A 16,514-nucleotide genomic window follows, 5' to 3' on the forward strand; every position below is an offset into this window, starting at 1 on the left:
ATACACCAAAGCTAAATCTTGTGATAGGAGAAACCCCTTTGAGATTCATTCAAATGAAACATAATGCATCTGACTGAATGGCTAATAGATTGCCGCACTTTAAAGTGTCAAAGAAATACACAGAACCTAGAGATCTGGACGAGTTAGCACTGAGGCAGCACATAAATATAATGAATGACTTAACGTCTTCCCCAAAAAAAAAAGAAGAAAAGTAAACAGAGCTGCTGAACGCAAACTACAAAGTACAAATCGTACTGTCCAGGAGAACGTGTGCGAGTCAGGGAAAACATTTAAACTACAAATGTTCTCGTAGAAAAACCTACATCTGTGTCCTGATTGGTTCTACCGCACGCTTATCGTCAGTAACACTTCGACATCGTCGTCAGTGCAAGAGAAGAAGCTGTTTCCTGTCGTTTCCAGCAGCACACACATGCTACGTGAACGACTGTGCGACATGAGTGTGTCGGCAGGATACGGAGTTAAGGCGCTCCTCTGGAAGGAGGTCATTTTTATTTAAAAGTCAAAACATAATAATTTGCTGATGCTGTTTTGCTCCTGTTTCTTTCACTAAAATTCAACTTGCATTCTCTTTTTACTCGCTGCTTCCAGGATCATGTTAAAAGAGCGAGTTTCTGGCTTCTGAAGATGCAAACAGTTTGAGAATGACTGTTTGACAATACCTGTTTTTCACGGTTACACTCCTGTCACCCCTCCCCTGCCACACACTCACACACTCTTCACCTCTCCCACTGGTGTTTGGTGGAACAGAGGATTTGTGACACGTTATGTAAGGCTGGTGTGTGAAGAGCTTTGTGGGGCGTTACACGCCTGCAGTGAGCATGTAAATGGTTGTTGCGCCACCACTGCTTCTGTTTGCTGCATGAAACGCCTTCATCTCACCGCCGGGTTTAATGTGTGTGGAGTAAACTCCAATTCCAGTGAATAAACAATAATACATGTTAACGGAGGGTTTCACGAAGCTATAAATGTATTGCATACTGTGAATTGTCTGTGATAATACACACAGACTAAAAGCCAGCACATGTGCAGCCACCCTGCTGTACGTGTATATTGTGTCTTTGGTCTCGACTGCTTTGTTCCTATTTCCAGCTCTTTAAAAAAAAAAAAAGAAGCACATACTGCAAGTTACACAAACATTTTCTTCATGGAAATAATCTCATTAGCTAATAGAGGCTGCAGAGCCCGGAGTCAGTGTATATGTTGGTTTAGTGCAGCCGTTACTGTAATGTAAATAAGAGTTTTCGGCTGAATCAGGCGATGATGAAGCAATTAACAATGAACGTGTAACAGCTACAACAAAACATTTAACCACTAGATTGTAGCTCAAATTCTGTTAAAGTGCTTCCCTAGCGCCCCCTAGAGGCTGCAATAGACACAAATTCAAAGAGTCCCGGAAACCAGAAGGAGTCTCATGAATATTCATAACCAGGAAAAATTCCAAAGTGGTCAAATCTGTGTCTTGATTTCAATATGAAATGAACTGTCAACATGGCTAATGTCAATAGCAGATATTTACTGTGTTCAATTTCCCGTGAAATCCAAGCTGATGCGGCTTCAGCTGCATTTTCAGATTAATTTACATGCTCTTTGCTTCGCCAAAGGCCACTTAACATTAAGAGAGCATGTTTGAAATACAGAGGGCTCGACTGCAGCTCCGAGAGCTTCCAAAGGAGTCTCTTGATACCGCGGGAAAATGTCGTGATCGTTTCAGCAGCGATGCTTGACGGTAAAAGGATTAATTTGGAATAAAACTTCATGTTTGTAATGAAAATTAAGAGATTTATGAAGCAAAAACATCCGTGGTATCGGCGTAAAAATTAGGGATGAGGTTTAGGTTTACACTTGAACCACGTATTAATCTCACTTCATACATGTTCCACTCCAAAATACAATATAATGACTAAAAGATCAATATATGGGGACCTCTCCAGTTTGGGAGATGATATTTTTTGCGTGTGCTTTCCTTCAGCAGCTCGTCTCTAACCTCGTGTGCTGTTTGGAACTGGGCAGGTGGCATAATGGCTTTAATGGAGCCTTTTCACTGACAACAGCAAACTGCTGCATCTGGAAATGAGGCTGATAAGAGCAAAGTTTTGTGGCTGTAAAAAAAAATAAATAAAAAAATAAAAAAAGAGCAGCAGAGCTGAGTGTGGTGGCAGCGTTAGGTGATAATCCTCTCTCTGGGTTCATCACCACAAGAGCAGGATATGAATATTTATCAATGTGGCTGTAGGTGTTTCGAGAGCAAAGTTTAAGGCTGCATCTACTCTAAAACATATTTATCTTGTACTCTAACCACGGTTACTCCCAGCGTCCACATTACTCCCAAGTTTGAAACATCCAGTGGAACATTTATCTTGTATCTTTCAAACTTCAGGGCTGATGTTTATCTCCACTTCTTCCAACTGTCCAGGAACGAAGCAAAAATCATCCCGGATACAAAATGCTGCAATTTTGTGCCAATGGTGTAATTTGGAGCCAAGAGGGGGATGGAGCGACGGTATCCCACGTTGTTGATGCTGGTACCAACGTTTAGTTACCCGTCCTCTGCATGGGAACGACCAGGGAGTATTCAGGTGTGCTGGTATGGACAGAGCTGGTTTCTGATACTAATACAAGATAATGTTTGTGTTCGAATGAGAATGTAGTACAGTCCTATTTCGTATTATTTCAGGATGTGGGTCTTTAGTTTTATGAATACATTGTTTTCTAACCAACCGGAGCCCGTGTCAGTGCAGCCACAGATGACTTGGCCTCTCAAAGTTCGATTTCACTCCCAGTTTGTACGACATCCTCAACCCGTCTCCGACAGGGCAGTTACATAAACCCTGTGCAGCGTTTTAAATACAAATCACCATCCAAAACAGGCATTCCTCCGTTCCTCTTCCTCTCGCTAACGCTCCTTCCTCCTGAGCCTTTCATGCTCAGAGGAGAGCGAGGGGAGGCATTGTTCTGGATTCAAATAAAGAAATCAAGAAGTAAACAGAGGAGCGGCGAGGGAGGCAGGAAGGGTATGAGGGAGGGATGGATGGAACGTGGCTGCTGGTTGGTGTCGCTAATGATGAGGAAAATGGAGGGTCATGTGGGAGCCATGGCTGGATGGAGAGAGAGGGAGGGAGGGAGTCGGTGTTGTATAAAGAGTCACATAAGTGGTGGCTGGATGCTTTGTGTGTGTGCTTTCTGCATTTCCACTTGCTCGAGTTGGGTGCACTGTTCATATTACACGGCGGCGGTACATGCCGTTACTTATGTGAGTCAAACCGGGTTATCCACGAGCGTGAGCGGCGGCGAGTGTGCGTACGTGTGTGTGTAGGAGCGAAGGGGGCGGCGACCAAGTGATTAATGCTTCAGAGAGGCAGCTGTGGTGGAAGCTTAGTCATTTGGAAATATCATTCAGGGGGAGAAAGACAGAGCAGGAGAATGGAGGGAGGGAGAGGAGAGAGGGAGAGGAGAGAGGGAGGGGTGATGCGTCTGCAGCCGTTACCACATGAAGAGAAGTGAGCTTAGAGTCGGTTCGAACGGGGCGGTGAAGCACACGTGACTCGGCGGAGGGGAGGTGCATCCTTCTGTCCTTCATCAAATCCACATTCATAAGTTTCTGCTTTCAGCACCAATGTTCAAACTTTCAGTATTCTGTGAACTTCTGCCTGATGAACAACGATGAGATCCATTAAAGGGACAAATACAATCTATTACCTTCAATTTCTGGAGTATGTTTCATTAGCTTTTGTCATTTTCAGGTAGTTCGCCACTAGTAATTCTTTTAATGTTTTCTATGACCTAAATTACGCGATGTAGGCGTCGCCACTCTGTCCCGGCATCGGGATCTAAAAATAACTGACATGACCTCTAGTGACCTACACCCATAATTGTTACCTAAACTTTTTAGTTAAATTAAGAATAAATGTCATAAAACATCGAAAATCTTAACCATAAATTCAGATTTGTAACCTATAAACTAATATAACAGGAAATTATAGTTTTTTTTACTGAATTATTCAACTGGTCTCGAGTGCTTTTAACGCCTAATGCGAATATACATATTTTATACTTGTAATCGGGGGAAACCCGATTAAAGGTGTCTTGTTTGGGTCGGGCTAATTTTTCTCTCAGGCTCGGTCGGGTTCGTGCAGAAAACTGCGCCCCGAGCTGAACCCTAATGCCTTTTCCCCTTGGATAACTGCATAACTGTTTATTGGACAATGTTCTAACTGTGCAGAAGTCCACTCTTAAACAAGACAGAGTGCAGGTGGATAACAGCTTGTACTACGGGGCTATACTCTGCATCCTGACTCAGCCATTTTAAATGTGGAGCAGCTCTTGTGGATATTATGTCGAGTCAGGCAGCTGCAGAGGAGCGGGAGGAAGTCGAGAGGGGATATCATCTCCTGACACACGCTGGGTGAGGCAGGTTTTCTCCTCAGGGGCCACGACGAGTGACAAACGACTGATGACAAAGGCGTCTTTCTAAGAAAGTGCTCGACAAAATGTGCAGCGGTGAAATCTACCTGTCAAATAAACAATGTGTCACGAGCCAAAAATATCCGACAGACGGTCGCTTTATTCCAAAATATGACTGAATACAATTATTACAAATTAAGGAATAGAATTCGGATGAATTGTGAAAATTGTGATATCATTTCTTTCTTTTCTCGGTCAGTCGATTATGTTTTCTAATTGATCTTTCCAGGGTATGAAGAAGGTTTTATATTTTAAAAAAATCTATTTCAGCTTAAACCAGCTGCACACTGAAGGATTTTCAAATCTTAACTGATTTTAAAAAACGTACGAGACAAAACAACAGATGTTACTTAATCTCTCGGTTGTGAGAACGAACACCAACCAGACGATCGTGTTTTTCTTTTTCTACTTTCCACCCAGGACGTTTCTTTTTCTCAACACGAGTACATAACATTTTCTTTGGTGAAGTTTCTCGGTCAGCTCGCTCTTATTGGCAGGGTTCTCCCAATCACTGTTCCTTTCATACTACACACGTTTCCCAAATGAAATACATCTCATATTTATATATATTATATTATATTATATATTTTAAGAGATTTTAAGATTATGTTTGTTCATTTGACCTGATAATCTGTTCACACCAGCCTTGAAATGACAACACACGATCTTCAGGACGGTGAAATCAGGCTGATTAGCGCAGCACACATTCCATATGCTGTGAATCCACACATACTTACAATGCAGGTAACTTGAATATATACTGATGCTTTAATTTGGTTCTGCACGCACTTCAAACTTCCCCGGTGACGAAGTTGAAAACTTTTGACTCCACGAGTTGGCGTGCACCAAAATGCACCATTAGTGATGAAGGAGGCACATTTCTGTCCCCTGACCACACAGACCGGATCGTCAGCGGTGGTGGAGGCACTCCACCGCAGCGCTGAGGTGAAACTTTACTTACAGCAGGCACACAAACTGTTTCCTGCAGCCGGAGTAATATCTGAAATACTACTTGTTTTCAAGTACACTCCGAGCCACTGTGGACTTCACTTTAGAGGGAGGCTGCCCATGATTTGGGATCCAGCCGCAGAGTAACAGCGGTACAGTGTGTATCACGAGGCGGAGGAGGGAGTCTGAGGTTTGGCCCGAGTCAACAGTCCATGGCTTTACCAGCTCCTCTGCTGTATCTCTGCTCTCAAAATACTTCAAATACAACATCCTCAACTGGCAAACACTTCAGTCATACACTTTTTGTTTAACCGCTATAAAAAGAACTTGTTGCCAAGCATTGGAACTTCATCATGGTCTGTATGACACGATACAGACGGTGCTGTTTTTGTCAGTGGATCGGTTTTAAACATGCATCTGCAGTGAACTGGCAGGATGCAGAGTTACAGGTGATTTCTTCCGTGAACTATAATGAAACTCCAGCTCATCCAGCTCGTAGACTGGCCCCATCATGCCCCATGCATGAATCACAGCTCTGATTGCAGGGCACGGCTCGGAGAAATTATCCCAACCACACCGAGAAGAGGCATTAGTGACATTTGTTGTCTCTCCTAAGGCCAAATGCTGTGGTAGCCACGCTTAACAATTCTGTGACTGCCAAATCAAAAAACCCCGTGTAGGCTTCTAACAGCACATGGCAGCAGTCCGTAATAAACTGATCATGTTTCTGTGGAGCAGCTGTTTCACATATTTTCAGACACATTGGTAAAAACTGACATTTGGCGTTCTCAAGAGACGATGTTGGTAATGGAGGGAAAAATGTCAGGGGGTGTGTGTAGCTGGTCTACCAACAAAAACATTTATTTACACACTATCATGTCCTCTGACGGAACTTTGTGTTGGTTTACATTAAAACCTGGAACCGAGAGTGACAGAAGGGTTTGGATCTTCAACTCTGGCACCGACACTTTTGATGTGCGAGACAAAAAAGAGCTGTGGTCTGCAGGCCACGCCCAGATCACAACATGTTAGTATCAACATACATCACTACTATGTTGAGGTATGAAGTGTCATTGTTAGAAAGGGGAAAATGCTGCAGCTCTGAGAATCAAAGTTGAATCCAGGCTGAGCGTCGACGTCGAAAATGAAACGTGCATCAGGAAGCAGAAACACTGTGATGAGGTCTGTTGGGTTTTTTGATTTTGTCTCCAGTTCCTGGCGGCAGGCAGCTGAGAGGACAAGTCAATACTCCATCACTGCAAGTTACGTTTGCCACACTTTTCTAAGTACATTCACTGAAACCTGTGTTTCTCTCGAGGGTTTCTTTGCTCCAGTTCCACTTGTTCCATTAGGGAACAAATAGCTCATGAAGCCTCAATCAACCTGGAACCACAACGATACAACGAAGCTCTTTGAGTCTTTCCTGTCACGTCTGTTTCCTGTTTCCTCAAATCATGTAAAGACGAGAGTGAGAAGTAAAAATAACAGCTGGAAAATGAGGTTGTACCTGGTTATTCAGCTTTACACAACTTTATTCGAATTCTAAAGTTTGCATATTATCCTTAAATTCAGGTTTATGATTCACTTTCCTCAGACTGTGCGTCGCTGCAGCTCCTCTTTTCAGCCTCTGTCTGAAACACTTGGTTGTAGCTCGTGTCTCTAAGATCTTTGTTAATCCTTAAGATAATTGCAGCGTGCAGGGAATGTTGGACTCTGCTCTCGCTTCACGCAGCTTTGTCACGCTTCGTGTTGGGCGAGCCACTGGACATGCATTATGCAAATAAGGCACAGCGATGTGAGATGACGGCACAATGACCAGGACGTGTTGGAGGATCGCTTCTCTGTGGACTTCAGGCTCTTTAACTTTGTTTAACTTTTACATTCACAAAAAAACTATAAAACACAACCGAGGAAATAAAAGCAGAAAAAGACATCGTATGTCTCCTTCAAGAAATTCTGGGAACGAGGCCGACTTCTTTCTTTTATTGTCCTCGGTTTGGAGAAAATAAACTTCTAAGGTCTGACACTTCTGGGATTATAAAATGGATGAGTGCTGCAGTTTACTGCTGCACTCATCCTGGTGGTGGCGCTTTATGCTCAATACCTTTACTAGACGACAGATGACTAATTATGACAAATCATTTAATTATCATTAAAATGACTGAGTGTGACCCTCTGTTGAGAAATTAAAGATTATTTAGTTTGTTAGTCAAATAATTAATGTCTGACATGTGAATATCAGGCCGAGGCTGATTTATACAAATCTATGATCTCAGTATTTACGCCCATTGAAGCTGATTTTATCATAACTAACCGTCTTCATCTTTCACGTGATGCAGCCACTGCACATTGTTCCATTTAACAAGAGGAGGACAATATTAGCACATCCATTGTAAATAATCTAAGAGTGAATGTCAGTGGGTCAGAGCTGGTGGCAGTGGCTTGTTTCCACAACCTCTGCAGTGTCAGTGAAGAGGTCATGACAGTCAATTCACGTTTCACACGTGGCTAAATTTAAGATAAATTATTAGTTTTTCTCCTCAGGTGGTGAACGTGAGCTGCAAGACAAAAATCTATTTATCTGCTCGAGTCAAAGATAATTACTTTGAGCAGAACCCGACGTTATGATAGATTAATTAGAGGAGGGAAAAACAGGTATAACAGCTGTGCCATTCTCCTTAATGATCGAGACGTGTCCGCGGTCAAAGTTCAACCATTTAGATTTTTATGATTCTCTCTGTTCACCGCATCACGTCGTAACCACGCTCTGCCTGCAAAGCAAAAATACCTGAGGGACGGAGCTCTGGAACACTGGCGGAGACACAGTAAGAGGGAAGGTTAGCATCTTAAATTGCCGCGGATGTTGTCAGGAATAATATTCTGGAGTTATAAACTGTGTGAACGCAAATGTTCTGGAATAATTTCCTAGATTTAAACTAACTCAACCAGTAACTTCCAGTAATTAAGACAAATCTCACTGGATGAAAACCTTCATCCTCTGTTGGGGTTTTTGACTGAAGTGAAAACATCCAACTCCAGGTATCAAACATATTTACAGAGGCTGTGTTACCATCACTCAATATTCTGTATCCGGGGATATTTTAAGGATTCTGCTGATTTTTATTACTTGAAAACTTTTTCACGCTCTGATGTTCAGGAAACACATTCATGTCCTCAGACTGTCCCGTCGCTGCAGCTCCTCTTTTCAGCCTCTGTCTCAAACACATGGCTTTAGCTCCTGTCTCCTTAAGACTCCTCCCCCTGATAAAGCCCGTCTGCTCTGATTGGCCGACGTGTTGTGATTGGTCGATAGGCCTCAACAAGGACTTAGAGACGGAGCAACACATCAAAAAATAAATACAGATATGCTTTAAGATGATTACACGTGCCCTTCTGCTGCTCTATCATTTCCTCTTATCGAGTATATTTTACTAATTCAGAGCAGGTGGAGTTGTCTGAAGTCTCTTTATGTTTATACCTGAGAGCAGGAGTTCAACCTCTGCTCGCTGTTAACTGTAATTTCAATCGTAATAATTTAACGGTGAGCAAATTGCCTCGTAGCTTTTTTGTGGTGACAGCCGAATATGGAGTTCTTAAGTGGAATATTTTTTACTTTGCTGCGTTAGAAACTGAAATTTTGAGTATAAGCATTAAAATTATTTTCTATTTTTCGATGTTAAAAACTTTAACTAGATTCAAAACATTTCACCTGAGTCAACAGGTGTCAAATTAAGACATAAAAAATCGGTCGGTTTGATGGACGAGCTGCATCCTCAGCACGGCGCGCGGCTCCGAGCAGCTCGCGTATTGAAAAAATGTAGATTGCAATGCACTGGACTGGGGGAGTATTGGCACTGCAATAAGAAAGACACATCCTGTGGTTGGGAAATATTCCTGGGTGCAGTGAGAGATGACCTTCCTGAATACATATTCTGAGGAAACGCTGATTGAGCTTCAGTAGCTTGGGAAATTGAACCTGTGTTATGAAAGAAAAGCATACAGGATGACAAGCAAACACTGTGTGCGTGTGATTGATTTAGTCGTTAATCTGAGCAGTGTGTGTGTGTGTGTGTGTGTCTGCAGAACACACACATGCATGCACGTGGTTGTGTGTGTGTTTAAAGAGCCGCTCTGTGCACACATGGATAAGACTCCTTGGGTTTTACTGCCGCGTCCTTCATCCCACCTCCATCCTCCGGTGTCTTCCTCTCTATTGATTGGCACATCGAACAAACAAAAAGTCACCGACACAGTAGAAGAAGAGTCTCGTCTTTAGTGGCGGGTCAACTGAGGAGGCTCGGAGACGTTTGACGAGAAGAAACGTTTTTGCTTCTTCTTTACGAACATTTTAAAACCTTTAGTGAAGAAAAGGCTGTAAACATAAATCGTCTTGCTTGCCCCCTGGTGGCTGGATGCATGTAAGTTCTTATCACACTGATGCATGTTCAAGTTCGTGTGTCTGATAATTTGGGTTTAAAAAAAAAAAAAAGATTCCCTAATATTCCTGAATAACAATACTACTACTACTAATAATAATAAAAGCTATACATGTACATTAAATTGGATCTATTGGTTGTAGACAAGTCGAACGTGTGAAGACATAAAGGCCTCAGGGCTCAATGAATGTTTGATACAGATCTTATTAATGTGAATCCTCAGTCGCGGATCTAAACCCAACTGAACATCAACAGGCAGAGCTGGATGAGCCTCCTGCTGCAGAGGGTCAGAGGTCAGACACGTGGGCTCCCGCTGACCCTGGTGTAGTATTTATTATTACTAATTAATCTTTAGTGTAACATCTCTTGACAATGAAAGACACGTCTGACATCGTGCAGCTCTCCACTACCAATCGTCAAATCAACGAGTGAAGTAAAAAGAAATTAAAAACTATCACTGTCCCTCCTCCGTAGAGACACTTCCTGATACTGTTGTCTTTTATTTTCACCCGTCTACATGTTCTCATCTTAGCAATAACTGCAAATACTCTTTTCTGTTACTTCATGTCATAGCTGCAGGTGTAGAGCTCCACTTTCTTTAAATAAATACAGGCCCTGGAAATCAAGCTGTTCTGTAGATTTCATATTCTGGTGTTGTTATGTCTCCATCTTGTTTATTCTATTACTTTTCATTTCAGTTTTATTTATCGTGAATTTAGAAACCACTTGGCAAGACTAATCAAAACGCGAGCGCTGCAGTAGGTTTTCATTATTCAATCCAAAAGAAGCCATCTAGAACTTCTGTCGAGTCATTTAATTGCCTTATAATTAACTTAAAGTGTGTAATTTACTTATGAAATGTTAAAAAAGACTTTGCAGACTAACAAAGGCAGATACGTGAAAGTGCATGAGTGGACTTGATAATGAATCCAACCTTTGGAGTTTTCTAAAAATTAATTTCTAATACATTTGATTTTAAAACCTTTCAGGTTGTTTGTTGCCAGTGTTCTGACGTTGGGTTTGTTCCCTGCGTCTGTGAAGAAGTGGAATCTCTGGCAAACGGTTCAAACGGGTGAGGGAACATGATTTGGCAGCTCACACACACATTCGTCTTCTTTTCAGTCCGACACAATGAAATGCGACGGATACATAGATCCATGACGGACCTGAACGCTATTAACGCATTCCCGCTTTGAATAAGGCAAATATTTCTCGAGGTTTATCGCGGAGGGTTAAGTTCTCTTATTAAAATCAAACGAGATGATGATTTTCTTTGGCAGGGCGAGTGAGTGTCAGTTTTCTGTTGCAGCTTTGTTGGCAATCGGCTGCTTGGACCACCACTGCTCCGTGGCGGCAGCAGCATAGGTCTGCGAAGGACTGGGCTCCGTCCAATCAGCCCCATGGGAAGATGTCTTGCTGTTTAATTCTAATTCATGTACATATAAATAACTGTCGCAGGCACTGCTAATTGGATTAAAAGGCTCGGTGGAGGAGAGACAGAGGAGAGGCGTTTAAAAACGGAAGCGTGGCTTGATTCATTTTTTCTACTAAAATGTTTGTCAAATAGCAATTCTACAACATTTCTATGACTTTCCACAGTTTTTCACTGTTTGTGGAAACTATTAAGGGATGTTTAGGACGTGTGTCATGTTTCTGTGTAGCTGCAGTGACGCTGTGAAAGACACGAGGACAAAAGAATTTCCACACAATGTCCAGAGAAACTTACACAATAGTTCTGCTCCGTGTATGCAGCGTGAATGAAAACTTGATTACACGCCTTCAAGGAGTCGTATACAATTTTTTTCAGTTTTCTTTCCAAATTCACGCTGACATTTTCAGGAGCCTGATGTGCGGAGAACACAGCAGGAGACTGTCTTTAACATTCAGGTGAGTAGTGACGTAAGTCATGCAGGAGGCGTGACGGAAAAATTCTGCTGTGGAAAACCTCAGTGGTTTTTATTTTACTGCACATGGACGCCAGCGTCTGCCCTCATCACCAAAACCTCTCGAATCTCATCATCTATATAATTTGTGTCTGCATCTTCTACGTCTACGGCTCCTCTTCCTCAACCTGAGATATCTCTATTATATTCAGCTTTTTCAGTTTTTCATCCGTCGGATATGAGAAACGTTATCAACACGTCCACTCAGTCGCTGTAAAATGTTCCAATGTCATTTTCCTGCTGTATTCTCATATGGGCTTTTAACTTTTTTAGAAAAAGTTTCGGGAAAATGTCGAGAGCAGGTAAAACAGGTAAAATCAGGTGTTTCAGGCCGAGGCTGAAAAGAGGAGCTGCAGAAATGGACATTTTGAGGAAAGCGATGTGTTTTCTGAACATTAGAGCATTTAATGCATTCAAATGATGAACCCTGAATAAGAGCGTAACTCCTTCAAGATCTTGCTCAGAAAGAAATCACAAGATTAAAGGGACGCAAGAATGAAATGTTCAAACCAAAGCATGGAAATATAAACACATACATCAGTAGCTGCAAGCCCGCTAACAGAGATTTAAGAACTTGAACACAAAGGTTTTTTTTTCTCCCCTTTTGAGAAAAAGGTTGTTATGAATAAAACTCTTCAGATCATTGAGTTCCCTCTCAGCGCCGTGTGGTTAACTGCAGTGGAGACCAGGATGCTGCAGCCGGGGCAGTTGAGATCATTGGTAAGCAACTGAAGATGTATCAGTCAGCAGCTCTGACAGCTGCATGAGATCCGGAAGAAATGGACTGTGGAGAATGCACGGGTGAGGCAGACAGAAATCTAAATGTGAGGAAGGCGGAGTGAAACTGAGATGGAGAAAGATTTCAGATTGCTCATAACGCAGCACACACACACACACACACACATATATACACACATAGACACACACACAGACACGAGATGCTGAGAGGGAACATATCTTGAAAAGCAGCTAGAAAAGCTGTGAGGAGAAGGAGGAGACGAGGGAAAGGCTTACCTGGGTACTGAGCAGCTCCTGTGTTGTAGGGGGAGGGAAGGTAGGAGGGGGAGGAAGGAGAGAGAGAGAGGAAAAAAAAACAGAAAGGGAGGTTAGCATTCAAAGCCCCATTAAAAATTAATTGCCCCCATTTGCCAGTGCATAGAGGAGCATGCTTGTAAAACACAGGATAAGACAGGTAAGAAAGCAAAGGAAGGCGCATATACACGGCGTGTATACATCAGGCGTCGACCAATTATCAGGCCCGGCCGTTAATCTTCACTTTTACAATTATCTGCAGGCGGCGCTGGGGTTTGATTCAGCTCCAGAGGGAAAAAAAGCCCATCAACAAGGGGAAGGCAGCAGATATTACGAGATAGTAAACATGACATGTTCAACACAGCAAAAGTTCCAAAACCACCACAGACACACGGACGAGATGTTTCTTGATCTAACACGAGTGACGCCGAGGCGACGCCGAGCTGAAAGTAACCGGCAGAGCTATGAATAATGTGAGGAATTAGGCAGAATGTCGCTAAAAGAAGAAGAGAGCTATAAAAGCTTCAGCAGAACTAGAACTACTTTATATGTTCAGCGGATAATTAGCTGCTGTAATGAAGAAAATGGTAAAATTAACTGGAGGGCGATAAAGCAGCAGAACAAGCTACAAGTAACACAAACGCTGGAAACTTGAAATGAGACAATGCGCCTACAACAGCCAATCACTGCTGTCACTTAAAATAAACTCATGGAAAAGAGGAATTTCTATTTTTTGGTCTTTCTTTGTTTTTCTTTATAATATTTGTGCTCTGTTTATTTTTATTATCACCACACACGGTCCTACTACCTATCTATGTCTATGTCTGTGCACTAATTGGTGAATAAAGAAAGAAAGAAAGTGGAATTGCTTGTCTCAAACTCTAAAATTCTACTTCTGGTGGTATATTTATAATTTTATTCCCACTTGAGTTATTGTAAATCTTCGTCACCTCATGTGTTGCTTCCAAGTCTCAGCCCTGTAACACACGTTTGAACTCTGAGTCTGCTGCAGAATATCAGCGTCTCTGTCAGTTGATCGTCTAAAAAGAGCCGAGAATTAATCAATAAGTAAAAACTGGATAACTCGGTCTCAGCTGGGATATCTGTGTAATAAATAATAAAATCCAGCATTGCAGAGGAAGCACAGCGTTGGCCGTCAGCGTACAGTCTGGCATCCGTTCAGGCCCCCATCGTTGAAAAACCCCGCTCAGCCAAGTAAGCATCAGGATTCCAGCTATGAGGCAGCTTTTGATTAGAGAGCCTATTTCCTCTTCAACTTTTGCCAATTCTCAATCATGGTGATATTCTAATTACAATTATCCGGAGCGAGCGAAAGAGTGTGGGTGTGTGCGCGTAACTGAGGGAGAAGACAAGTGAGAGCGAGGCCGTCTTTGTGTGTAAGCCGAGAAAATCAGAGGAAGATGAAGTGTGGAAATCAAGCCACGAGAATTTCTTTTCTGTTCTTTGTGGTAACGATGTATCTTTGCGGAATCGTTGCTTATTTGCTTTTTCCTAAATCCCTGGACGTGTATCTCTGCGAGCTTTAAGGTGTCGGTGTGCTTCACACAGAAATAACTTTTGTTTGAAGTGACAGAAATCTTCTGCATTTACCACATTAATCTTCAAACCGCTTATTCTTTAATAAGCGCGACAGATTCACATAGATGCAGCATAAATACCATCTTTGAAAAAAAAAAAAAAATCTCCACTCTCTTTGACGGTGGAGAACCGGAGCGTTCACCAAAAGTCTCCCGGCATCGCATCACTCCCCTCCTGCTTGAGAATTCCGACGTGGCACACAGGAAGCAAAGTGCCTCAGAGAGTCGTACAGTCAACTCCGACCACCCCGGAGTCGGGGTTCATGCAGAGCGACGGTGTGAGGAGGTTTTGCTTCTGGGAGATTACACGGCGGCAGGCGGGACATGGAGCAGCTCTCCCCATGTTAAGTAAATGGAGAGCGGCTGAGGAATAACTGCATCGCCCCTTATGGGTCTTGCGGGAGCCGTCGCCATCCCACCCCGACCCACAATCTCCAGGGGTGAGGTTAAATGACAAGGACTGCTGAGATGCATTAAACATGAGTCATTTGGACCAAGGGCTGGATGCTGGACCACTCCAGAGATGATAGGGACATTAACCAGGGTTTGACCAGGGCCTGAGCTGCATTTAATAAGGGCCTGCGCTACCTCCCAATGTCTCTCTCCACTTTTGACTCACAGCCAGGGAGGTAAGTAGTTTAAGATAAACACTGCCACAACTTTTTCTGTCTGCAGCAGTCTGATGCTCTGCCTCTTCCTCTTTCTCTGTACTCGCTCTCACGGCTGACGACTTTGAGTCTCTTCGCACTGAGCCGTGATCAAGACCGATGTAGAGTTCAGTCATTCACAAAAACAAAAGCGATGACTGATTAAAACAGCGACTGTCAGCAGAATGATACAGTATGAGAAGCATGATACACAATACAAAACGTTGTGATATAATGTTGGATTGCAATTCACGATACTGCACAAGTGAAGGCGAAAGGTAAAAACCCGGCTGGTCGTTGTCAACATTCATCAGAGTTTACAGAGCGGCTCAGTGGTTGGACTCCGACCCACAGTGCACTGTTTTCCTGTGGAGTGACGGATTAGCAGAGACATTTTGTGGTGCACTGACATTTGGTTTTTACCTCCAAATAAACCACCGGCTTGTTTGCAACATGTCTGCTGAGTTCGGGCCTCACATATTCTCGACCTCGACAGGTCGCCAGTCCATCACGCACCGACATGTTATCATCAGGCATCTTATTTAATTGTCAACAAGCAGATTGCATGACTTGATGACCCAGAGACTCAATTTCAAACAGTCACCACTGAAACCAAATTCATGGACTTAAGGCATACGGCCATTTATCATTCAAGAAGTAAGACAACAGTCGAAAGCCCGATTGTCAGATTAAATCATTTATTGGACTTTTTTCTTGATGGCACAAGACAAAAGGTCAGAGATCGTTCAAATCCTAAGGAATCACTCTCTTCTTTGAATATCCACCAACAAAAATATATAAAAGTCAGAGCAGTAGGCTGTTTTGTGTTTTGTCTAAGGACAGAAGGTCAAGACGGACGTACAAATCAACTGACTTGTGGATACTACCCAGCATAGTAGTACAATAGTAGTTGTAATGTTTTTTTTTTGTTCCACCAAACCGATTTGTGAAATGGTCGGCAACAACCAAAAACACTTTTTTTTAAAAAATGGACCAACCTCAGTAACAAAAAAACTGGAAAGGTCCCAGACGTTGTGAGAGTGATCTAAAAAAAAACATTTCATCTGTATTCACCAGGTGAGGGAGGCCTGCACACTGTCCTCTCTTGCAAGAAACACGGTAATAGCATTAGCTTCCATCGGCGCAGCACGACCACGGGCTTCCGAGTGCGTCTTCTTCAAACGCAGCTCTCGGTTAATGGCATGGAACACACATTCAATGTCTATCAAAGAGGGACGTTGCTGGGACGGAAGTGCATGCTGACAACCCCTCGTGCTCGTTCCTCCGTCACACAAACACATGCTAACCCACTGTCACCCCCCCCCCCCCCCCCCCCGCACACACTCCTACCAGCACACCCGCACATACAGAGAGAAGCCCTCCCAACAGTCAGTTTAAGTATAGCAAGGAATAATGTGTTGATTAAAT

The 16,514-nt window shown here is 42.9% G+C and overlaps 1 protein-coding gene across 6 annotated transcripts in view; it reads right to left on the bottom strand.

Annotated features, from left to right (window-relative positions):
* cadm1a (cell adhesion molecule 1a) overlaps positions 1-16,514 on the bottom strand; it is a 309,896-nt gene that overhangs the window by 77,087 nt on the left and 216,295 nt on the right. For 4 of the 6 annotated variants that reach the window (XM_069509991.1, XM_069509993.1, XM_069509995.1 and 1 more), the window contains exon 2: positions 12,824-12,841. The exons of the other annotated variants lie outside the window; for them this stretch is intronic. In XM_069509991.1, coding sequence (XP_069366092.1) covers positions 12,824-12,841 — 18 coding nt within the window. The remainder of the gene's footprint in view (positions 1-12,823; positions 12,842-16,514) is intronic. 6 annotated transcript variants of the gene reach the window in all.

The sequence above is a fragment of the Paralichthys olivaceus genome, chromosome 15 (assembly GCF_024713975.1).
Source record: "Paralichthys olivaceus isolate ysfri-2021 chromosome 15, ASM2471397v2, whole genome shotgun sequence".
Taxonomy (NCBI): domain Eukaryota; kingdom Metazoa; phylum Chordata; class Actinopteri; order Pleuronectiformes; family Paralichthyidae; genus Paralichthys; species Paralichthys olivaceus.